The 25,988-nt window shown below is 47.5% G+C and overlaps 1 protein-coding gene across 3 annotated transcripts in view; it reads right to left on the reverse strand.

Annotated features, from left to right (window-relative positions):
• Positions 1 to 5,686: 5,686 nt before the first annotated feature.
• slc5a9 (solute carrier family 5 member 9) overlaps positions 5,687 to 25,988 on the reverse strand; it is a 24,855-nt gene continuing 4,553 nt past the window's right edge. Inside the window, exons 5-17 of one of the 3 annotated variants that reach the window (XM_037249363.1) lie at positions 25,005 to 25,117; positions 15,849 to 15,920; positions 15,678 to 15,782; positions 15,432 to 15,596; positions 15,262 to 15,367; positions 14,959 to 15,039; positions 14,635 to 14,840; positions 7,515 to 7,650; positions 7,328 to 7,435; positions 7,113 to 7,263; positions 6,875 to 7,043; positions 6,589 to 6,804; positions 5,687 to 6,398 (exon numbers count right to left, since the gene is read on the reverse strand). In XM_037249363.1, the coding sequence (XP_037105258.1) occupies positions 6,093 to 6,398; positions 6,589 to 6,804; positions 6,875 to 7,043; positions 7,113 to 7,263; positions 7,328 to 7,435; positions 7,515 to 7,650; positions 14,635 to 14,840; positions 14,959 to 15,039; positions 15,262 to 15,367; positions 15,432 to 15,596; positions 15,678 to 15,782; positions 15,849 to 15,920; positions 25,005 to 25,117 (1,934 nt within the window). In that variant the 3' untranslated portion in view covers positions 5,687 to 6,092. Of the gene's footprint in view, positions 6,399 to 6,588; positions 6,805 to 6,874; positions 7,264 to 7,327; positions 7,436 to 7,514; positions 7,651 to 14,634; positions 14,841 to 14,958; positions 15,040 to 15,261; positions 15,368 to 15,431; positions 15,597 to 15,677; positions 15,783 to 15,848; positions 15,921 to 25,004; positions 25,118 to 25,988 lie in introns of all 3 variants that reach the window. The other 2 variants (XM_037249361.1, XM_037249362.1) reach the window with 2 other exon arrangements.

Below are 25,988 nucleotides of genomic sequence, written 5' to 3' on the forward strand. Positions count from 1 at the left end.
TAATGCAGTCATTGAAATTTTGTCGTTTTATCACAGTAGATCGGTTTATTTACATTTCAAAAAGCAGAAGCCATTCATTTCCAAACGTGATTGCACTTTAGTTTACATATTTAAATGTTCAGATATTAAGATGTGATACAGTTTTTGCATGATTTGAATGAGGCAAAATAACATGCTTTTTCTCTCAAATATATTAACACAAATAGACAATGTATAAACCCTTTCACACAAATAGACAATGTATAAACCCTTGATGCAAATGAGCTAGGCGCCAGTCTGGCGGGCGCCAAGATAACGCCAGTCAAGAGGGGGGCGCTGTCGCCATTTTGGTTTGGTGCCGCCATTTTGGATGGGGTTATGTCTGGGCATGTATGGGGCCTGTATTATATCAGCCGGATGCAGAGTCAGATTTTCTAACAAACATTGATAAAATAGATTTGCATCCATTTTTTGTGAAACAAACCAAAGAAGTGATACATCTGAGCTAGATTAGCTATCAACCAGTGCGCCTAGGGGTCAAGGGGGGAGTTTTGTTGAAAAAAAGGCATCTGAAGGAGATCAGCAAGGTGTTGCTGCACATAATTTAACATACCGTATTTTCCGCCCTATAAGGCGCACCTAAAAACCTATATTTTTATCAAAAGTCGACAGTGCGCTTTATAGCCCGGTGCGCCTTATATATGGATCAATACAGTAAGCAGCCGCTGGCTGATTTCATTTTCCCCCGTAGAAGAAGAAGAAGCGCGCGGTAGAAGAAGAAGCGCGCGGTAGAAGAAGAAGCGCGCGGTAGATTCAAATTCCATTTGTTTGTTTACGTGCAGACCCCAAAATGGCTCCTACTAAGAGACACGCCTACGACGCAGAGTTCAAACTCAAGGCGATCAGTCACGCAGTAGAACACGGGAATAGAGCAGCAGCCAGGGAATTTAACATTAATGAATCAATGGTGCGGAAGTGGAGGAAGCAAGAAGACGACCTGCGCCAAGTAAAGAAAACTAAACGGAGTTTCCGAGGGTGCAAGGCGAGATGGCTAACGTTGGAGGACAAACTCGAACAGTGGGTTGTTGAACAGAGAGCAGCAGGTAGAAGTGTCAGTACAATCACTATTCGAATGAAGGCAACAGCGCTAGCAAGCGAACTTAACATTAACGATTTTAAAGGCGGTCCTTCTTGGTGCTTTCGGTTCATGAAAAGACGTAATCTCTCCATCCGCACACGGACTACTGTTTCACAGCAACTGCCAAAAGACTACCAAGAAAAGCTGGCCACTTTCCGCGCATATTGCAAAAACAACATTACTGAAAAAAACATCCGGCCAGAGCACATCACCAACATGGACGAGGTTCCACTCACCTTCGATATTCCTGTGAACCGCACTGTGGATAAAACGGGAGCACGCACGGTAAACGTTCGCACCACAGGGAATGAGAAGTCCTCCTTCACTGTGGTTCTCGCTTGCCAGGCTAATGGCCATAAACTTCCACCCATGGTCATTTTCAAGCGGAAGACCTTGCCAAAAGAAAACTTTCCAGCCGGCGTCGTCATCAAAGCTAACTCGAAGGGATGGATGGATGAAGAAAAGATGAGCGAAGGGTTGAAAGAAATTTACGTGAAGAGGCCGGGTGGCTTTTTTCACACAGCTCCGTCCCTATTGGTCTACGACTCCATGCGCTCCCACATCACAGATGGTGTCAAAAAACAAGTGAAGCACACTAATTCGATACTCGCCGTCATTCCGGGTGGATTGACAAAAGAACTCCAGCCGCTAGATATTGGTGTCAACAGGGCATTCAAAGCTAGACTGCGAACTGCGTGGGAACAGTGAATGACAGAAGGCGAACACACGTTCACCAAGACAGGGAGACAGCGCTGGACGACATACGCCAATATCTGCCAGTGGATCGTAAATGCCTGGGCTGATATATCAGTCTCAACTGTGGTCCGAGCTTTCAGGAAGGCAGGAATTGTCACTGAACTGCTAGACAACAGCAGCGACAGTGACTCGATTAGTGACGACGCCGACGAGACGGAGCCGGGCATATTGGATCCCGTAATCGCCCCACTGTTTAATTCGGACACTGAAGATGAAGAATTCGAGGGATTCACGGATGAGGAATAACTTTATAAAGTGAGCTTTACACGTTTATTCTGTGTGCTGTGTTGTGTGACGTTTGACGTTAACGTTTGAACAACGTTGAGTTATTTATATATTGTTATTGCTTTGCACTATTTCGAGTGTTACTATATTGTGATAGCGCTAACGTTTGATTTACCTTAAAAAGTATCAGACTGTTTCTTACGTGTTTATTGAATCCAAGAAAAGTTCCCCTCCATTATGTGATATAAATGTTGCACTACATGTTATACCCTGCTGTTGTTAAAAGATAAACGAAATACCTCATCACATAAAACAGCTGTTTATTCATATTGGAAGTAAACGGAGTTGTCAGAACGCTGGTTTGTAATCTATAAATAAAGTTTAACTGACCTATCTGACTGTTTTGTTGACATTCCCTGTAGCGTAGCTCCTTCTAATGAATGCATAACGTAACCCCAGCCTCTACTGTAGCGTCTATTCTATGCGCCTTATAGGCTGGTGCGCCTTATATATGGATAAAGTTTTAAAATTAGCCATTCATTGAAGGTGCGCCTTATAGCCCGGTGCGCCTTATAGGGCGGAAAATACGGTACAATAGTTTGAGCTGAGGTAGAGTCATTAAAGCGTCGTTTGGGTCCGAGTTGTCTGCGTGTAACTTTGTTGAAAAAAGACATCTGAAGGAAATTTAACATACAATAGTTTGAGCTGAGGTAGAGTCATTAAAGCGTCGTTTACTATGCTGACGAAGTTATCTGAAAGTAAGAGAGTAGGTGTTGAGAGCATTTAATTTTGGAGGGAGACAGATGAAGGCCTCTGAAGGCCTTATATTTCAGTATATTTGATGTGCCTCCAGCATATTTCGTATGTTACAATTTGTTTAGTTTTAGGAAAGTCGCCTAAGTTAAAAACATGTCCTGACTAAAAACACGTGATACACAGAGATGTGGTTTGGGAGAGGGGCTGGACCTGCTGGTGCTGCTGCTGCTGCTGCTATATTACGGCAGAGTATCGAGCGTCGAGTTCACAGAGCTAAGCTAAAGCTTTGGTGTTAAACTGCAAACATGAAGCTCAAATCATGATAGCGGAAACACCGGTCAGTATTCCAGCTCAGTGGCCTAGTGGTAGAGTGTCCGCCCCGAGACTGGAAGGTTGTGGGTTCAAACCCCGGCCGGGTCATACCAAAGACTATAAAAATGGGACCCATTGCCTCCCTGCTTGGCACTCAGCATTAAGGGTTGGAATTGGGGGGTTAGATCACCAACTGATTCCCGAGCGCGGCACCGCTGCTGCTCACTGCTCCCCTCTCCCCCAGGGGATGGATTAAAATCACACAGGGATGGGTTAAATGCAGAGGACAAATTTCACCACACCCAGGTGTGTGTGTGACGATCATTGGGACTTTAATCTTTAATCTTTTAATCTTTATTCATCTTTGCCGTAAAGGCCCTGATGGATTGCTAGACGCTCCTAGAAAGAGGCAAATGTATCTAAAACGTATGCAACAGCCTCCTACAGAAAAACTTGAGCAGAACTGGTATCTAACAGCGGAGACTCTGTGGGGATTTAAAATTTTTTATGAGGTCGGTGAGCTATTTTTTTTCATGAGAAACCAAGGGGGGTCTGTACCATCCAACGACTGTGAGCCAGCCAGCACGGATGGTTCGTTGAACTCAAATGACTGGGGTGTTTTAAATCAACTCCTACCCAAGGTTTTGACTGAATATCTCGATGAATACGGATTACAAGGTGAGCTGAACATAACATGGGTTTCAAGAATTACAGCGAGTGGGAGATGTTTCTTACGGCTTAAAGTTTCTCCTCAAACTACTGATGGGACAGAAGATGGAGAGCTAATCGATCTACTGTATCTGACGCTAGAAGTGTTTAATAGCGAATGTGGGCGTAATTTAGATGTTCTAAAGAGCTGTATTTATGTGGAAAATAACCCTTTGATTTGTCTTCAAACCCCAGGGCCTTAGGCATCGCACTTAGAGGCATCGTCAGGAATGAGAGCGAGTCTATGAATCGAGATTTTGTGTCTAAATCGACAAATGATAGAACTTTACTCCCCTGCATCAGAATGTCAAGTTTGATACCTAATTCAAGCATTCTCCTTATCAAGATGTATGAATCAAAACCTCTCGCATTATGTGCAACAAATGTCGTTTGTTTAAACCGGGGGTTTCGAAAAAATCTGAGAAATTCGTCAACACAATCTGTGCCAAACCACTGTTTCGCCAGTCTATTTGATTTACAGCAGATAAGAAAAGGTTTGTGTAAACCATCTGTATCTACACAGGTTTCGAAATCGTAGTAGACTACATTTTTACAAGGTGGTTGAGGCTTTATGGGCTGCATGTAGCACATGTGAGGGTTCAGCAAGGCATCATCTTGATTTAAGATTATCACACACTGCGCATTTTTTAACAGGGTAGCGATGTTTAGCACCGGTACCATCAGCTTTCACATAATATTGGAGACCACACTGGAAGCATTTTTTGTATGAGGTGCAGTTGCTCACACGATTCGTCGCTCGAAACTCTATGTTTGGCAAAGCATTCCTCATTACGGCAAGTTTTGTTACAATCGGGGCAGATAACACGTTTAAATCGCCGTTGTTTACAACGCGGATCGAGACAAATGTTACAATGTCCTTCACATTAGTGTTGCTGCCAGTTCTCGTGCCCCTTGTAGCAATGTCTGCAAAAGAACGCATGACCGACGAATGCCTCTATAGCTTTCACGCCGTAGTAATGACCCTCGAGGTGTAAGACAAATAAAGTGTCTTCGTCTGTTTTGGGATAATGTGTGTCGAAAAAAGTCATGGGGCGGCAGTCCTCTTTTCGGTACATTACAGTTAATTTCCGTCTGAGAACTTTTTCAAATTTACAGACATCGCCCAGACTCACAGGTGTTTGACAATTCAACCCCACACTCTCATGTAAAAGCCGTGCCTGTCTTGTGGCCTATTTTGTTGTTAGTGTGTCATTTAGCAGATAGGTTAGTGAGAGAGCAAAGCATAGATTGTTGTCTTTATTACGAGGTACGTATCTATTTTATCAATGTTTGTTAGAAAATCTGACTCTGCATCCGGCTGATATAATACAGCCCCCATACCTGCCCAGACATAACCCCATCCAAAATGGCGCCACCAAACCAAAATGGCGACAGCGCCCCCCTCTTGACTGGCGCTATCTTGGCGCCCGCCAGACTGGCGCCTAGCTCATTTGCATATACATTTGCATACAATAGACATCAAGGGTTTATACATTGTCTATTTGTGTTGTTTGTTTTATTGTTATAATCATTTGTTTCAGATGTACTGTAATTATTTTCTGTATTAAAAATTAAATTTGGTGTTCAAAAAGTATTTTTTCAAACTTGAGTCTTGAAAAAGAGGGAGTCGTCTTATAATCAGGGTCGTCTTATATTCGGGCCAATATAGTAATAGCGAAAACCAGACCAAACTTCAAACCAAAAACATGAAAACTGCAAGGCAAAAAATTCAAACCACTTAATGTGCAACCCATGTTAACTTTATTATTTTAGGAACCTATTTTGCTTTTGGTGATACTCATTTGTGTCAGCTATTTGGCCAGCAGACAGCGCTGTTACGGGCTCGCTGAGAGAAAGAGTCAGATGGGCGTCGTACAGGAAGCTCCAGGAGGCACCGCCATCGTTGGCACATGTTGACGGTGAGTGCCGCGGCGGCAAAACGGGTCGATAGCGTTTCTCCGTGTTGTGTGCTCATCGCCCACTTGTTACTTGCAAGCACGAGGGTTTTGTGTTTTGGCCCAGCGAGTTTCATGTTGTGCTCGTGCAATTAACATTTCTTCTTCTTGTGTCCGTTTCATTTCGTACATAGCATGTCACGTGCAAGTTTGATGCCGTGGTCATGCTGCTTTCATACAGTGGTCATCCGACTTCCATGTTGGGGAAAGAAAGTCTCAGGTTGGAGAAAAGCAGGTCAGTCAGGCGAAGCTACAGCGGGCGTTCACGCGTAGTAGCCCCACAGGAAGACGTTGACGGTGAGCAGCAGCAGTGCGTTCACGTTACAAACGTTCCTCCACAGCGGCGCCTCCTTCAGAGAGTTGAGCTTTGAGCCGCAGGCAACGGGAACGGCGCGAGTGGCACTGCTCATGCCGCACAGACGTAAGACCGTCCGCCGCCACAAGGGGGCCGGCGGGAGCTCTGGGGCGTCAGCGAGGTCCGGGTCGGGTCGCTCGCGGGTTGTCGGCTCGGCGTTCAGATCCACGCGAGGCGACGTACTGTGTCTCGACCACCAGGTCAATCTGTGCAACTGACATGCATGCATCCCGGCAAGCACACTTCAACAACTTCTGCTATGTGCCGTGGAAATCGTATCTACAGTTGATCCCGATTACAATAAGCGGAATGACGAGTGAAGTTGTTTTGTCCATCGCCATCGATGAATGTCGTTGCTATCTTACTTGATTCACTGACAAGCATTGTGCGTGCGTGTGGCTCACGTGCTCGGCGGGTATGGCGGGCGTGGCCAAGCTGACGACGATCATCACCAGGCCGCTGAGCACCATCAGGAAGATGGCGAAGTAGAGGTAGTGCACCCTAGTCAGCAGGGATGGACGCGGGTCCGGCTGGCCGCACACAGGAACCTCGTGGTAGAACTCCAGAACCATCCGGATCAGACCTACCACCAGGCCCACCATCAGGCCCCAGAAGGCGCCCTGGCACAAAAAGGAAAGCTCACGAAGGCATGCAAGAGCGTGCCTGCCATGAGGAGGACGGTGGACCCACTTGCTCATTGGTACGCGGCCAGAAGATGGCCAAGATGAAGACGGCGGTGATAGGCGGAGCCAGAAAGCTGACCACCGACTGGGCATATTCAAAGAGTTTGCCGCTGTTTGCCGACTGGATGATGGGAATCCATAGGATGCTGATGACCACCATCAGCAGGATGAAGACCCTGCGGGGGCGGCGGGCGCAATGAGGCACACGGAAACACGGCACCAGCGCGCAATCGAGCGACACCTGCCTGCCCACGATCATGAGCTCCAGTTCAGAGGCAGCAGGTCGGGCCTGCCAGTAAAGGTCCAAAGTGAAAATAGTGGAGCTACTGTTGAAAATGGATGTCAGCGATGACAGCAGGCTGGCAAAAATCACGGCGAGCATCAGGCCACGCACACCTGCATGCACACGCGTGGCGCATGTAATAGCGCATGTAGGAGAGGCTTGCTCAATCCTACTCACCCACTGGCATGAGCTCCACCACCAGTTTGGGGTACGCGATATTGGAACATCCCACCGGAGTTCCGCACACACGCAGACACACGGCCGGATCCACGCAAGCCACCTCATCTACATGCACGCGCGCCAAGTCGTCACATCGCAGTGGTGCGTGCGTGCATGCGTGTGTGCATCTGCGTTATTATCTGACCTGGGAAGAACGCTCTACTGATCATGCCTGGCATGACAATGAAGAACATTGGTAATATTTTGAGGTAAGCTCCGAACACGCTCCCTCCTTTGGCGTGACTCAGCGAACGCGCAGCCAGAGATCTCTGAACAATCACCTACAAAACACACGCACACGGAAAGGAATGTACCACAGCGGTTTGGACTCAATTACGCTCGCTGCAGTGGCGCATGCAAGATAAGAGCAGACAGATGAGATTCAACAGACAATCTTAGGCGAGGTGAGCCAATACCCAATGGGGTTCATCTCAAATGACGTCGTGTTCCCTCATAAATATTCAGCGGATGCGGTCAGTCGGACAAACTACAGTTGCACGCATCATTTTGGAGGGGGACAACATATCAGGGGCGAAATTCCAACACAGTTTTATTGCCAAACATAGTGTGGAACTACTCATACGCTGGCTGACACGCAGAGACCTCAAAGTCAGCGGTAAGAAAGCCCTTTTGGTCAAAAGGTAAGCTTTATTTTGCGATAGCTCTCTCACTCCAGTAAGGTCCTCCAAGTTCAGGGGTCCCCAACCACTGGTCCGCGGAACGGTACCGGTCCGTGGGTCACTTGGTACCGGGCCGCCAAGCCGCACAGAAAAAAAAAATATATTTTTTTATCGACGATCAATTAATTCAGGACAAGACGCTCGTCCCGGTCACGTGACATTTTCCCCCAGCCGAGCCCGCAAAGCTAGCAAAAATGAGTAAGAATTTATTTTGAAAAATATAAAAACAGTGGCGATTCTTTCCCAATTACATCCGTCGGTTCAGGTCAAGACGATCGTCTCGGTCACGTGACATTTCACCTCAGTCGAGCCCGCAAAGCAAGCGAATTCATATTCGCAAGAAACAGAGATTAAGATTAAAGATTAAAGTCCCAATGATCGTCACACACACACCTGGGTGTGGTGAAATTTGTCCTCTGCATTTAACCCATCCCCGTGTGATTTAAATCCATCCCCTGGGGGAGAGGGGAGCAGTGAGCAGCAGCGGTGCCGCGCTCGGGAATCAGTTGGTGATCTAACCCCCCAATTCCAACCCTTAATGCTGAGTGCCAAGCAGGGAGGCAATGGGTCCCATTTTTATAGTCTTTGGTATGACCCGGCCGGGGTTTGAACCCACAACCTTCCAGTCTCAGGGCGGACACTCTACCACTAGGCCACTGAGCTGATGTTTGGAAAGGTTCTTCGGAAAGGGAAAAAAGCCCAATGAGAAGACAGAAGAAGAAAAGGCTGCGACTTCTAAGAAAAGGAAAGCTGCATTTAAAAGAACATTTCTGGAGTCCTACTTAAACTCTGGATTTATCGCCACAGGTGACTCTGACACGCCAAGCCCATTCTGCATAATATGTGGCGACAGGCTAGCTCAGGGGTGGGCAAACTACGGCCCGCGGGCCACATCCGGCCCACGGGACCGTTTAATCCGGCCCGCCAACCCTGAATTAATTGTATTATTAAACTTTTTTTTTTTTTTTGTCATTTTGCCTGCAATGACTGCGTTTCCCCAGTAGATGGGGAACCGCTCGCCTGCGCATTTACTACCGGAAGCCGTGTCAGAAAGCTCGGTGCACACTCACAAGTGCGTGTACGTACGTACTCAGTAGTACGGACATGGCGCACTCGCGCTCTATTTGTATCAGTCCCGAATTTAGAGCGTGGGCTGTGACGACAGCATTCTTGTAATTCGCTCGCTGAGCTTTCAGATACAGTTTTACGCTAAAGCCACCCACAAACCTTCCCCTGGAATCCTTCCATTAAAATGAGTGGCCCGAAGAAAAGAAGTGAGTGCCGAATGTTAAAAGAGTGGCCAATTTGGCTCGACGTACGCGACGTGACGTTCAGCCACATCAACCCGTCACAGATCGAGGTAAACGGATCTCTCCTAAGAGTTTGATGTGATCTCATAAGATAAACATTTTTCATTAATCTGACCTGCAGGCACTGAAGTGATGGAGACTGTTATTCATAATAATAGTGTCGTATTTTATGAGAATCACTGATAGCAGTTTTTTAGTGATTTTTTTTTTTTAATGCTGTTAATAAATGCATTTGTTTTCAAAAAACTTGTTTGGAATATCCATGCTTTACTACCTACTAAAGGCCAAAATCTTTTATGCAATGACCTTTACAGGTCGCTTATATTACTTCACACAAACACTACGTCCATCTGCTCCTGGTTCGGCCCTCCGGTCCAAATTTAGAACCCAGTTCGGCCCGCGAGTCAAAAAGTTTGCCCACCCCTGGGCTAGCTAATGAAGCAATGAAGCCTTCAAAACTGCTTTGGCACACGGAGACCAAGCATCCTGCATTAAAAGACAAAACCACTTCGGGTGTCATTGTCTCCGATTACGCCTAGATGGGACCGGGTCGTTTCTGAGAAACAAGCTCACTGCTCCCACTAATTCAACGTAATGGTGAGTTTTATTTTTATGTCGTTTATACTTGTTTTTATACCAGTCGTATCATTTTGTTTCATCATATTTATATGTTTATTATAAATGTATTACTTACTTATATAAATGTATTATTTATTTAAATAAAGGCTGGTCCGCGAAAATATTTTTGACACGTAACCGCTCAGTGGCGCAAAAAAGGTTGGGGACCACTGTGCTAGGTAACCTCGTGTTGCTGACTTTCCTGAAAATTAATCGACAAACATAGTGTGGAACAACTTAAACGTTTTCTGACAGGCAGAGACCTTAAAGTCAGCTGAAGCCGTTTTGGTCGATAGGTCAGCGTTATTGTGTGATAGCTCTCTTACTCAGGTGAGGTCCTGCAAGCTAACCAAGCTAACCTCGTCGGCCCATTTCCACCGACAAAATGCAGAGAGCATATACGTACATATATCAGGGATGAGAACGGCAAATGAAAAAAAACACTGAAAAGTAGCCGGGGTCTGGGGGCCACATGCTCCACTGGGGGGCCAGTGGCCCAGTGGGGGGCGGGGCACAGGCCCCCCCAATGGGGGCTGCAGGGGGCCAGGGGCCGCAGTGGGCCAGGGGCCACAGGCCCCCATTGGGGGCCGCAGGGGGCCAGGGGCCACAGGCCCCTATTGGGGGCCACAGGACCCACAGGCCCCCATTGGGGGCTGCAGGGGGCCAGGGGCAACGCCCCAGAGGGGGCTCAGGGGGCAAAGCTCCCTGGAAACTCCAGGATTTTGGCAGTTTCGCAACCCCAAAAACATTAATTTCATCACTCAATTTCAACAGTTTTGTTAAGAAAAGTCTACAGTTAGTACAAAATGCTGCTGCAAGGCTGCTCTCACGGACAAGAAAATTTGATCACATTACCCCAATATTAGCCAACCTACATTGGCTCCCGGTCCATTTAAGATGTGACTTCAAGGTTCTTCTATTAACCTATAAATCACTGCATGGCTTAGCGCCTTCATATCTCGTCGACCTAGTTGTTCCTTATGTTCCGTCTCTTAACCTTCGTTCGCAAAACGCTAGTCTTTTAGCGACACCGAGGGCCAAGAAAATGTCTGCAGGGTCTAGAGCATTTTCTATTCGGGCTCCAGAGCTTTGGAATGCCCTACCAATGGATATTAGAACTGCTACCTCAGTAGAAACATTTAAGACACGTTTAAAGACACATTTCTATGATATGGCCTTTAATTAACCTGTAGTGGCCGATTCGGCTGGAGTTTGTTTTCTCTCCCTCTACCCCCACCCGCCTCCCCCCACCGCTCCCCGGCTGGGGAGGTGGTTAGGTGGCACCCAAGCTGACAGCGGCTATCTGGATTCTCGTGGCCCAATTCAGGATGGGGGAACTGCAGCTCAACCTCCTCGAAGACACTGCCAGGACAATTGAGGGCTCCTCCGGCAGCTTTTCGCTTTGACTTTTTCATTGATTTTCATATTATGTATTATTTGTGCCCTCTCTGTATCCATTGCAGCCTGGTGGTCCTGAAAGGGGATCCTTCCATCTGTGGTCCCTTCTCAAGGTTTCTCATTTTGCCCTGGCAGGGTTTTTTTTAGTTTTTCCTTGCCCTTTTGGGAGCTTAAGATCAGGGGATGCTTTGAGAATAATTGTCAATTTTTGTCTATGTGAAGCCCTTTGAGACTGCTTGTGATTTAGGGCTATACAAATAAACTTGACTTGAAGAAAATATTCCTGCTTGGTGGGCTACCAAGGTGAATACAATACATCAAAATGGCACAATCAATTCTGGAGTTTTTCCTTTTGAAGAAAACTGTTAATTTTTTTGCAACATCTATCTATCTATCTATCTATCTATCTATCTATCTATCTATCTATCTATCTATCTATCTATCTATCTATCTATCTATCTATCTTTGAAGATTTATTCTTTAACGATATCATGACAATAGCCTGTTACCCACATGCTTGTAAAAGTAAAAACGTACCTTTGTGTTTTTTTGTTTTGATGTGCTCCTTAATGTTCGAAGCGCCGCGACCTCCATAGCTTATCACACCTTGACAAAGAATGCACAAAACCTTCCCCGGGACATCTAATTTACGGATATGTTCCGTCAGGCAGGTGGTTACGGACTGTGTTCCGAGTTGTAAGATGACGCTGCTCTCGAGCCATGCCCATCTGAAGCAGTTCCTGATCCCGTTCGACTTGTCTATTTCCCTGGCACAATCCTCGTTTTTTTTCTCTAAAACGTTCGCCATGCTGGCTAAAACTTTTGCTAATTAGGCAAACGAGTAGGCAAATGATGTGACGAAAGTAGCGCCAAAATGCTGCCGAAAATAAGGCGGCTGTTGTCGCAATACTGCTGCCAGCCGCTCCCCCGCCCCATATAAAAAACCATTTCTCAACGGATCTACACGATTCACGAAAATGATACTCCCGACGGAAAAAAACACGGAAATCCGCGGATCTGCGGAAGATTCTCATCCCTGATATGTGTGTTTAGTGACATTATTTACTGCAAACCTCTGCCGTTTACAAGCTTATACCCAGCTTGTATAAGCATTCCTCTCGGCTCATCCACGGCTTTGGAAAAGATACGATGAAAACTCCCCTGCCGGCAGACACCAAAGCAGCAGTGTTTGGTTGTAACCATGATAGGTCCGTTAATGTTATTTCTGATAAAAACTAGCTAGTTGGTCCTTTGCGCTCCAGCTGTTCACTACCTGTGCGGCTGTCAGGGGAAGAGTATGCAAGAGGACTTCAATCCTAGTTCCATAATATGTTTGTTTGTTCCTTCTGTACTGTCCCTGGCCCATGTGTACTTTATGTGTTAGAATAATTAGTTTTGCTGAAGTGCTGGTCGGCCTGAAACCGGAGGTCACATATCTTCGCTCAAGCCAACATATCTGCCAGCTAGCCTTAGGGAGTCCTTATACTCCCTTCGTTTTCTTACCTGTGAGAGGCCCTCACTAGTTGTGAACAGAACACCTTTGTTCTTTGTTAGTTCAAGAGAAGTTCTTTCTTTTTTAATTGTTTTTGTCCGAGACAGTTTTTTAGTTATCCCATATTTACTCAATGTTTGTTTAAGTAGACTTCATGCAAGTTATCTCACATCTACTTAACGTTTGTTGGAGTGTATGCACGAGAGGTATCTGATTATTTACTCATTATTATTATTGTGTGAAATGTAGCAAGAAAGTCTAGAGCATTGTTTTACAGGGACACGGCATCCAGGTTTGGAGATTGCAGCCGGGAACGAGGCTGCCATCCACCTAAGAACAGACTCTGCATCCCTGGGGTCACAGATCGGCCAAGGCCATGCGGCCTCGCACCACACAACATTATTAGCTAGCTAAACAGCGTTGCTACAGTCACACTCTCCCTTCCCTTTAGTGTAGCAACGCCTCTTGTAACCAGGGCGACCCAAAATAAAAAGAGATAGCGGTGGGGGAAGTCCAGAATTGGTGGAGGACTGTTTAACTAAGCCTTCTACCTAATTCTCCTCGCGAGCAAAAGGAATACTGGTTGTCTTCTCCTCTTTGTTTCCAGCGTGTAAATTAATGTCTGATGGTGCTTAGACCTGACATTATGTCTGATGGTCAGGTCGCCCTGATCCTTAGGTTTCATCCTGGAATAGTAGTTAGTATGCTATTCTCTGAACTAAAGTAAAGTACAACAACACAGGATATACAAAATTATATGTCGTTGTGTAAACTGGTAAAGAAGACTTGACTGAAACATTACATTTGATAATATGGTTATACAGTCAAACCACGGTTTTCGAACGTCCCGGTTCTCGAAAAAATCGGAATTCGAACGAATAATTCGAGATTTTTTTGCTTTGGTTGTCGAACAAAAATTCGTAGGTCGAACCGCGCGAGATGAGCCGAGAGTACCCGAGAAAACCCAACCGCGCGACCTCGATGCCGACTAACTCCGTTCGTTGTTATTGTATTTTCGTTACTTTGAGGATTGTATTAACCCCTAATCATGCCTCCAAAGAGAGCAAGTGGGAGCAGTAAAGCCATCCTAAAACACAAAGACGCTCTTAAAACAATGCGACAGTGAGCGCCCGGCCCGCTGCATTTGCGCGATCGGACAAAATTAAGCTCCCTGTGCACTGAGGTCCACTAAAAATTTGGAAAGTACATCAGGACTTTAAAAATATTTTCTAAATTTCAGCGACGGCTCTGTCACAATAATGCGACCAGCGCGGTGCAGTTGAGCGGTCGGCGGCGCGCTACGGTTGCGTGTTCGGCGGAGCGCTGCAGTTGCGCGATCGGACAAAAATGCGCAAATGAAAAAATGCTTAAATAAGGCGTTTTTTCAGTCTTGGAACGGATTAAAAGATGTTCCTTTATTTGTAATGGGAAAAATAGATTGGGAATTCGAACGATTCACTTCTCGAACTGCCTTCTGGATCGGATTGTGGTCGAAAACCGAGGTTTGACTGTATATAATTTCCTTCTCAGCAGCTCTTGTGTTTGTCCGACCACAGCGCATGCGCAGTTCGCTGTTCTAAAAATAGTAACTTTGGGGTAATTGTGACAAGCCCCAAGAAGGCCCGGATGGCGATCTTCAGGAAATTTTGGGACGCCCTGTGGATGGGGGCAGGAACCAAAACGGAATTTTGCCGCATGCTTCGCACTTTTGTCGTGAGCCAGAACAACACACGAGTTTGATCCATGCAAGGCCGAGAGTGTTCTTACCTGATCGGTGCACCACACCCAGGTGGCGATGATGGTGAGTCCAAAGATGAGTCCCGGCCAAGGCAGGTCGGAGGACACGGGGTCTCGCAGCATGTGGAAGGCGTCGGCACGTGGGAGGTGGCACGTGGTGTTGGTCACCGTGGCCGCGGGAACGGATGACATGTAGGCCTCCGTCAGACCCTCGTACCAGCCCACTTTGGAGAACGCTGCATGGCACACATGCACGCACACACACGCACGAACACACACACACGTGCACACACACACACACAGGCGTTACTGACGCTTTGTGCGCATTGGCGTGAGTACGCGCGTGCATCCTACCAATGAACATGAGCGTGAAGGCTCCGCCCACCATGACGACAGTCTGGAAGGCGTCCGTGTAGATGACCGCTGACAAACCTCCTGCGCGCCGCACAGTTAGCACGTCATGTTAAGCAAGTCAACTGGAGATGCCAAGTCTCGTCTTTTGCCTCTTCAGCTTTTAAATTAGCATGCCTGAGAGCGCGGGACTTTGAGAAATTGTGAGTTTTGGGGAAGAGACCAGCCGGACGGCCAGGACCCCCGCCCGTCCCCCAAAGAATGTCATGTAAAAAGCAGCATGTGTCACGTGTTGCCCGTGTCTACCTGCCATGGTGTACACACACGAGAGCAGGAGCAGAATTGCGGTGGACAAGTACAGATTCCAGCCAAAGGAAACTTTGATGAACAACGCACCGGAGAAAAAGTCCGTCTGCAACACAAGCGCGCAAATATTAACCGCATGTTTGTTTGCACTCGCGCGGCGCGTGCCCTACAGCAAGTTTGGTGAAGATATAGAGGACCAGGGACAGGATGGACATGTACATCTGGATCCTGCATCCTCCGAAGCGCTTGGCCAGGTATTCGGGCATGGTCACCACCCCGGCCGCAGCGTACACCGGGATGAAGATCCAGCCCAGAGCCACTAAGACCCACGATGCCTACACGCACACGGCAGGAGTAAGGCCTGATCGGAGAAGAAGTCACTCACCTGACCCCCCTCCGCTTTTTTTTTTGTTTACATTCAACTCGAAGCCGCCCACAGCGAGGCCGCCAGCCGCTGCTGTTCCCGCCAAGCCGATGAAGGCGCCACTTCCAATGTTACTTGACATCAGGGACGCTCCAATCTGCAAGATGAACAATGCCATAGATGGATGTAATGACGGGTGCATGTTCCGGGGAGTCGTACTCACAGGCCACCACGTCATGGATCGGCCAGCGAGGAAGTACCCGCCGACTGTGCTGCTGTTGGCCTTCATGGACGCCTGAGAACAAGATTTTTTGGACACCACATTAGGTGTTATACGAAGTTAAATTGACTTGACAGATTAGATCAGAGTTAAATTGTTAGTGATTTGAGAAACACGACCTGTTCTGCATTACGCATAGCAACACACAATTTTGGATTATTTTATATTATTTTGCTTCGCCATAATATAATTTGTAACAATTTAAGCAATACAATAACATACCGTTTTGACCCGAATATAAGACGATGTTTTTTGCATTGAAATAAGACTGAAAAAATGGGGGTCGTCTTATATTCGGGGTCTAGACATTATAGCCATTTTCACTTTTGCGCAGCGGTAAGTTAAAGGTTGCTGGTATCGACTGAGAATGTTGCTGTGATCGTGTTCGTCTTTTACACAAACTGAGTTTATACATTTCATTGTTACTACTGTCCACTGTTGTGCCGTTTGTCCGATCGCGGTTTGCTTCACAGCTCCGGCGCGCTCATAATCGACTGAGTATGTTGCTGTGATCGTGTCCGTCTTTGACACAAAGTGAGTATATATATTTCATTGTTACTACTGGCCACTGTTGTGCCGTTTGACCGATCGCGGTTTGCTTCGTGTGCGCGCCGTTTGATTGACAGCTCCGGCGCGCTCCCTTAAGTTTGCCTAGCATCGTACGAGTAGCCGTTACGCAGCGGCATGGCGCTCCAACGGTCGCCAGCAAATGTATTTTGTTGTCTCGATCGATGACTTCTGTTTGGTGTGTTGCCGAGAGTATTTCATTTATGGTTATTTATTATTATTTTGCCAATAATTCAGTAAAGCAATCAAAACTGAACCACGTCTTCCCTCCTGTGTTCTGACCGACACCCGGGGGTGAAAAGAGCATAACCATCCGAACCATAACAGTCCTCGGGCTCCCCAACAATAGCGGTAGCCGTTTGCATTATTTTATTGCAATGTTTTTCCTTATTCAGATTTGTTTCAAGACTACAGTTACAGTTGGACTTCACTTTGATGGTTAATGCAGTTATTGCAATTTTGTTGTTTTATCACAGTAGATTGGTTTATTTACATTTCAAAAACCAGAGGACATTCATGTACAAATGTGATTGCACTTTAGTTTACATATGTAAATGTTCAGATATTAAGATGTGATAGACAGTTTTGGCATGATTTGAATGAGGCAAAATAATATGCTTTTTCTCTCGAATATATTGTTATAATCATTTGTTTCAGATGTAATTATTTTCTGTATAAAAATTAAGTTTGGTGTTCAAAAAGTCTTTTTTCAAACTTGAGTCTTGAAAAAGAGGGGGTCGTCTTATAATCGGGGTCGTCTTATATTCGGGCCAATACAGTATGCTAACACAAGGAGTATCCATGATCATAGTATGGGTTATGTGTTAAGTTGATCATTACTAGACAAGATGTATGTGTTAGTATTGATGTTGCAATGTATAATAGATATCCCAACATGTATTTTACATTGTTGTTCCATTTACACACTAATGTATTGAGGCTTGAGTGAGGACAAAGAGACAGCAAGGGATGACTAATTGGTGGAAAGCTTGGGTCCCACACATGAGCGTGACCCAGAGATCACCTTATCCGGTTGAGGCCCAGGCAGGATGTAACGTTAATCGTGATACCACTTGCTGGAAGGCTTGGGTCCCACGCATGAGTCTGACCCGGAGGTCACCTCATCTGGTTGAGGCCCAGGCAGGATGTAACGTTAATTAATAGTGATACCACTTGCTGGAAGCCTTGGGTCCCACGCATGAGTCTGACCCGGAGGTCATCTCATCTGGTTGAGGCCCAGGCAGGATGTAACGTTAATAGTGATACTACTTGGTGGAGGACTGCGGATGACTCATGAGCCTGACCCGGAGGTCACCTCCAGGCCTGGCAGGATGCAGCTGTAGTTTATTTTAAATCAAATACAGGATACTGCATAGAAATCAAAACTGCAATGACGCATGCACACCTGACCCAGAGGTCACAGGATGCACCTGCAGTCTATTCTAGAAGCACACAAGTCATATGAGGACAACATACCGTTTTTTTTCATGTATAATGCGCCCCAATGTATAATACGCACCCTAAAAATGGCATGTCGATGCTGGAAAAAAGCCTGTACCCATGTATAATACGCACCCAAATTTCGATTCCTACTTAAGTCCGTAAACGTAAAATTATTTCAGAAAATGTATTTGTGTAGGGTACATTGTGACAGCAAACAAGCAGGTGATCGAGCAAGCGTCTGATACGAGAGCATTGTGTTCGTATGGAGCGTGTTTGAAGTGAACAGCAGAGAAGAAAGGAACAATGCAAAGTGTTGTGAAATAAAATATTACCTGTAATACGCATTTAGGTAGAGAACTGAACTCTCGCTCTTTATATAGCTGACGTGTCCAAAAAAAAAAGAAATAAAATGTACCCATGTATAATGTGCACCCCAGATTTTGGGACAATAAATTAGTTAAATTTAGCGCATTATACATGGCAAAAAACGGTATTACCTAATGAACGAATACTGTCATACGACGTACATACAGCCTATAAAACAGGGGTGTCAAACTCATTTTTTTCACGGGCCGCATTGTAGTCATAGCTTCTTTCGGAGGGCCATTATGACTGTCAACCCAAATAAATCTATGAGCACCTCATATTATATACAGTAAAAGCTACAAAACAAACTGACAAATAACTAGTTTTCAAATCAGACGAGTAAAAACTGGTCAAATATAAAAAAAAAAAAGATATTAAAAGTGAAGACAATTTGCAATTCTAGTAATGACACACGAATTTGATGCACAATTTGTCTTTGTGGGCCACATAAAATGATGTGGCGGGCCGTATCTGGTCCCCGGGCCTTGAGTTTGACACCTGTGCTATAAAAGGTTCGCTCCGAACGAGAGCAGCGCTCTCCCCGTCAGGACGATGGCCCTGCTGCTGCCCGGAGTAAAGAACGCCTTCAGACGATGATAGATTTTTCATTCTTTTTTAGATCAGACCAAAATCTACTAAGATGAATTTCTGGTGTCTTCGAATTGGACTTTGTCAAATTTCGAGATAGGAGAGGGGAAATCAGCTCCTGTGGCAGCAAGAGGGAGATGCCATATTAGGGCGTTGGCTTTCTCCTCAAGGCAGGCCTAACTTTTTAAACAGAATTTGGATTTTTGGAACAAAAGCGAATTGATCACTCGACTTTTCCATCAAATAGCATTTTATACCTTTTGTCTCTTGTCCTCTTTTTGAGTTTTACAATCGAGAGAACTTTGAGACTGAATAATTTTGCTCTATTGAGATTGGTGAGTGGAATTATTGTTGTTTGTTCGAACAATTGAGACTTGTAATTATTTTTCTTACTTATTCATTAAATTTCTACTTTATAATCCTTTAATTTTGATTAATGATTATTTTGATTCTTAGAACTCTAAATCTCTTTTGTCTCTCTATTATAGTCATACTGTAAACCGTTCAGTTCTTTTTAAAGTGAAGACAGCTTTAATCCTTAACATCGGTAATTGTCAGATCTGGTTCAAAATAGTTATCTTAAGCTCAGCTACGTGCAGGTGCGCGCTAGTGTAAATTAACGAATCTCCGCGGTCTTAACAAAGACAGCTAAATATATCAGAGATTTAACAAAAGCCCCAAATCAACGAAGAGACCCGTTTTGAACGCGGTCATTCTGACGCCGTGTCTCGACCTTAGTCACCCCACACGAGCGTCGCTTGACTTTGGCGGGATTGGCGTCCTGAAAAGATTAAATTGATTCCTTCAGAATTAATTTCTTACAGGCGGTTAGCAACTAGGACGAGTCTCTTAGAGAGACTTAGACTTAGACAGACTTAGACTTAGACAGAACTTTATTGTCATTTTGTCAACACTAGGTGTGTACAAAACGAAATTTCGTTGCATACGGCTTTCAGCAATGTAGAGGTATTTCGGCTGGTTAAAAAAAAAAAAAAAGTGACATTCTTAAAAAAAAAAAAAAAAAAAAAAAAAAAACCCTAGCTTATCTTACTGTCGTCTCTGTCATCGCTGTAACGACTGATTTGACCCACATGCAGATAAACCAACTCAGAAGTCCAGAATGAGTTAGGAGTGTTTGTTGGAGGAGCTGCGGTGAGGTAGAGCGGGATGATCGGAGCCAGGAGCACAGAGCGGGGCAGCAGTGGCGGTGCGTGAGGAGTTCAGCCAGAACGGGGTGGATCTTGGTGGTGATCGGTGAAAGTAATCAGAGGAATCTGAAGAGCGTGGCGTGGATGAGCAAGGCAAGATCGAGGAGCAAGATCAAGGAGCAAGATCGAGGAGCTAGAGGCACAACCGTGGAGATGATCACACTGGTAGGGACACTCAGGCGACGAGCAGTCGACAGCATGCTCCTTAAGAGCACTCCTTAACGAGCCTGATGAGTCACACGTGGGCCCTCTGCACTCTGCTCACAGTTGCTCCCTGTGGATAAAAGAAACATGCCACCCCGGACCCTGACACCCCCCCCCCCCCAACGGCCGCCCCCCGGTGGCCCAGAAGAGGAAGAAGGGAGTGACGACCAGTAGTCCGAGACGAGGGGAGGGTCGCAGATGTAGGAACGGGGCACCCACGACCGGTCCTCGGGACCGTAGCCCTCCCAGTTGACGAGGTACTGCCACCCCCGGCCCCGCTGACGGGCGTCCACGATCCGTCGGACCGGGTAGACCGGGTCCCCATCAAGATCCCGGGCAGGAGGCGCGGGCACGGTAGGGGGAAGAAGCGCACTGGACTTGACTGACTTTATCTGAGAGACGTGGAAGGTGGGATGGACTCGGCGGCTCGGAGGAAGACGGAGACGGACCGCTGAGGGACTAATTACTGCCAGGATCTCATATGGCTCGATGAAGCGGGGTGCCAGTTTCCGGGACACGGACTTGAGGGGGACATCCCGAGAAGAAATCCAGACCTTCTGACCTGGGGAATAAAGAGGGGCAGGCATGCGTCGTCGGTCGGCATACTTCCGGTTCTGTTCGATCGACCGATGAAGGGCTTTGACGGCGTTTGACCAAATGCTCTTGCAGCGTCGGATATGGTGGCGAACAGGCGTGACCGCGATCTCCTTCTCGTCGGCCGGGAACAGCGGCGGTTGATAACCTAATGAAATCTCAAACGGGGAGAGTCCTGTGGCAGAGGAGACATGAGAGTTGTGGGCATACTCTACCCAGGGGAGAAACTTGTTCCACTCGGACGGGGTATCGGAGCAGAGACAACCAGAGCTCCTGGTTCAAGCTCTCAGTCTGGCCGTTCGTCTGGGGATGGTAGCCCGATGTCAGGGAGACCTTCGCATCAAGGGCTGAACAGAACTGTTTCCACACCTGTGATATGAACTGGGGATCTCGATCAGACAGGATCTCCTGCGGGATACTGTGGAGACGGAATACGTGTTTGATGAGAAGCTGAGCTGTCTGGAACGCAGAGGGGAGTTTTCTGAGCGGTACAAGATGACATGACTTAGAGAAACGGTCGGCGATGGTGAGGATGGTGGTCATTCCCTGTGAAACGGGCAGGCCAGTGACAAAGTCTAATGCAATATGGGACCAGGGGCGGTTGGGTATGGCGAGAGGCTGTAGAAGACCAGCAGGGGGTCTATGGGAGGACTTGTTGCGAGCACAGATGGGACAGGCGAGAACGTATTCCCTGACGTCCTTGTGGACGGATGGCCACCAGAAGCGTCTGGTGATCAACGCGATGGTGCGGCTGGTCCCGGGATGGGCTGAGAATTTGGTCGAATGAAACCAGTTAATTAGGCGAGGACGGACCGAGGAAGGGACGTAGGTCTTTCCCCGTGGCCCTGTGCCTGGATCGGGTTCCCGTAGCTGAGCCTGAGCAACGAGCCCCACGATATCCCAGGAGAGGGAGATTATGGTACAACTGGGGGGAAGGATGGGAGCTGGTTCCTCCACAGACTCGCCGGGAGCGAATTGGCGGGACAAGGCATCTGGCTTCGTGTTCTGGGAGCCTGGGCGATAAGAAATGGACAGAGTAAAACGAGAGAAAAACAAGGACCAGCGAGACTGGCGAGGATTCAGGCGTTTGGCGGACTGTAGATATGACAGGTTCTTGTGGTCGGTCCAGACCAGCACTGGTTGCTCAGTGCCCTCCAGCCAGTGACGCCACTCCTCAAGCGCCACTTTAATGCCCAAAAATTGCGGATGAATCGGCGGTAAAAGTTGGCAAACCCGAGGAAGCGTTGGACTTGGTTGCGGTTCTCTGGAACAGGCCAGTCCAGGACGGCCTTGATCTTGTTGGGGTCGGGCCGAACCTGACCTCCCTCGAGAATGAATCCTAAGAATGTGACGGAATGTTTGTGGAACTCGCACTTCTCAGCCTTGACAAATAAGCGATTTTCCAGGAGACGCTGCAGCACCAGGTGGACATGATGGCGATGTTCGGAGGGGTTCCGTGAATAGATGAGGATGTCATCAAGGTAGACAAAGACGAATATGTTGAGGAAGTCCCGAAGGACATCGTTGACTAAGGCTTGGAAGACTGCGGGGCCGTTGCAAAGTCCAAAAGGCTAGCGGGGTCTTGAAAGCGATCTTCCACTCATCTCCCTGGCGGATCCTGACCAGATGATATGCATTACGGAGGTCGAGCTTGGTGAAGATGGTGGATTCCTGGATTGGTTCAAATGCTGATGAAAGGAGGGGAAGAGGAAACCTGTTTTTGACGGTGATGAGGTTGAGGCCACGGTAGTCAATGCAAGGGCGGAGAGTCTTATCCTTCTTGCCCACAAAGAAGAAACCTGCCCCCAGGGGTGAGGAGGACGGGCGAATTATGCCAGCGGCCAGTGATTCATTGATGTAAGTCTCCAGAGCTTATCTCTCGGTGCGTGAGATATTGTAGAGTCTACTGGACGGTAGCGGAGCTCCGGAAAGAAGCTCTATGGCGCAATCATAGGGGCGATGCGGTGGTAAGGATGAAGCCTTGCTCTTGTTAAAAACCTGTCTTAGATCATGGTATTCTCTGGGTACCTGTGAAAGGTCAATCAGCCCAGGTTCCTCGGGTGCTACTAGGGGCGGGCGAGATGGCACGGCAGACTGACAACAAGAGGACTAGCACGTCGTGGACCAGGACTCGATATGGCATTCAGACCAGTTGATCTGAGGGTTGTGTCTCTGGAGCCAGGGGAAACCAAGTACAAGAGCTGACTGTCTTACGGGGAAGACATAAAAGGAAATGACTTCACGATGGTTGCCAGAGATGACTAGCTCCACGGGTCTGGTGCGTTGGGTTATGCTAGAGAGCCCTCTCCCATCCAGGGCAGAGACAGCGAGAGGCGTAGAGAGGGGCTCCGTCTCGACTTTGGCTCGGGAGACGAAGTCCTGGTCGATCAAGTTTCTCTCGCACCCCGAGTCAACCAGCGCGGATAGCTTGTAGTGATGGTTGTGCACAGACATCATGACGGGTAGGGAGAAGCGAGGAGACTTAACACTTGTTGGCTGGTCCGGCGGTCCTCCCCTCAAGACCGTCGGACCCGCTCTTTTGGCCGAACTGGACAGTAGGCAATGAAATGATCCGGGGAGCCGCACTACAGACACTGTCGGGACTCACGGCGCCGCTGCAGCTCCTCCGGGGAGAGTCGGGCCCGACCAATCTGCATGGCCTCGGGTTCTGGAGAGGACTGGCTAGGCGATCGCCTGAGCGGACTGGGCCTGGTTAAAAACTGTGATCTCTCCTCCCTCCGCTCCCATCAGGAGCTTCTCCGTCTCTCCCTAATTCGATTGTCCAACCTAATGGCCAGGGAAATCAGGTCGTCCAAAGTCCCTGGTTCTTCCAGGACTGCCAGTTCGTCCTTTAAGGACTCATTTAAGGCTTGAAAAACAAAACGTTTTCAAGGCTACAGGGCCCCACCCGGACGCAGCTGCTAACGTCCGAAACTCAATGGAGAAATCTGACACGGTGCTTGCCGAAGCCCCCACAACCGGCGAGACACACCGGTCTGATCGGTCTCGGTCGAAAAGGTCTGCTTAAATTCCTCCAAAAACTCTTCGTAAGAACAGCCAAAATGCCTACAGTCAGAAAACCGGGCTTCTGCCCATCGCAGCGCCTTGCCCGTGAGGAGTCCCAAAATAAACGAGATCTTAGCTCCGTCGTGGGAAAAAGACTGGGGAGACCGATTAAAAACTAACGAACACTGCAGGAGGAACCCTCCGCAATTACCACCTTCTCCGGAGAACTTCTCCGGATGAGGGGAACGAACCTCGCCAAAGTGCAGACTCCGCGGCGATACGGAAGAGCTCGAGGCGCCAGCTGGCGGCAGGGGGGTTTCTCTGACCTGGGTGTTTTGGAGCAATCTGGTCACTTGTTCCAGCTGATCATTGGTTCGCTGCTGCTGCTCCAGGAGGGCTTGGAGAGTGGACACGTGGGATTGGAGTTGGTATTGTTGTTCCGTGAGGGCGCGTCTGAGTGGCTCTGCTGGGTCTGATTGGCCTGAGTGTTCTGTCATCGCTGTAACGACTGATTTGACCCACATGCAGATAAACCAACTCAGATGTCCATAATGAGTTAGGAGTGTTTATTGGAGGAGCTGCGGTGAGGGAGAGCGGGATGATCGGAGCCAGGAGGACGGAGCGGGGCAGCAGTGGCGGGGCGTGAGGAGTTCAGCCAGAACGGGGTGGATCTTGGTGGTGATCGGTGGAAGTAATCAGAGGAATCTTCAGAGCGTGACGTGGATGAGCAAGGCGAGAACTAGTAGCAAGATCAAGGAGCAAGATCGAGGAGCTAGAGGCACAACCGTGGAGATGATCACACTGGTAGGGACACTCAGGCGACGAGCAGTCGACAGCATGCTCCTTAAGAGCACTCCTTAACGAGCCTGATGAGTCACACCTGGGCCCTCTGCACTCTGCTCACAGTTGCTCCCTGTGGATAAAAGAAACATGCCACCCCGGACCCTGACAGTCTCCCTATAAGAGCTGCGTTAGAGCGGCGGGAACAAAGGCGAGTTTTAACCCTTTAAACGCCAGTCGCTTACGTTTGATAAGTGCAGGATTTGACACAGTCCAGTAAGGGAGAATTACTCGACTTCGTCTGACCAGTGGAATAAGTGTAAGGGTGAACGTGTGCACCGACCCAGACTCCGACGACCATGACAAGGAGCAGGTAGATCACCACCACCACGATGTCGGCGGTCTCCATGGCCGCCGGTCCGGGAGGTGTTGCCATGGCGACGCCTGGGATGCTTTCTGCAAGAGCCAAGATGAGCTTCAGAGTAGAAAAGACTCGCTGCTGATATTTGCACATGACTAAGTCGGCACTTCACCTTTCTGAAACAGTGCCGTGTGATGCTTGCCAAAAATGGCTACAACAAACATCATCTGTTTACAACAGGTTGCTTAGGATTGAATTAGAATGAATGGCTGGCTACATGCAGTTTGGCGCACGGGATTCCCCTGACGACGTGCCGAGGAAGCAACGCGTAATGCTCGGCCGAACAAGATTTTGAAACTCGGGGCCAAACTCACACGAAAGCGACCCCCCCCCCTCGTAAAAATCCTTATCATCATGTTGTCCCGTTCGCTCGGTATTGTTTCGTCCTAAGACGCGTACGCCTGCTCGTCTCATGGTCGAGTACTTGACCTTTTGGACTTCTGAACCGTGACATGTCATGAAATAATAAACATACGCCAGACAGCACAGTCATCAGTTTTGGTAAATTAAATTTAACTCTTGCAGCAGAAAAAAAAGAACAAAGAGGACAAAAATAAACCCAAGGGGAAAAAACGTTAATATAGAAAAACAGATTAGAAAAAAGTAAAAAAAAAAAAAACAGGTTGGAAAAAAAAGTATCACACAATAATCCCTCACTACATCGCGGTCCATCTCTTGAGGCTTCAGTACATCGCGGATTCCCCCCCACCCCCGCAAAAATCTAAATAAAAATTCTCATTTGAGGAATTATGGCATGAAAGTTGACCACACGCCAGCAGAAGGCGGGGAGTGCCCACACAATTGCAGTGTGTACACTTGTACCTTTTTATAAAAAAAGTTATAATGATAGTAGTGCTAAAAACATATTTACTGTATTGTACCTTGTTATAATTTTTTTTTATAATA

This window comes from Syngnathus acus, chromosome 4, assembly GCF_901709675.1.
Source record: "Syngnathus acus chromosome 4, fSynAcu1.2, whole genome shotgun sequence".
Classification (NCBI taxonomy): Eukaryota; Metazoa; Chordata; class Actinopteri; order Syngnathiformes; family Syngnathidae; genus Syngnathus; species Syngnathus acus.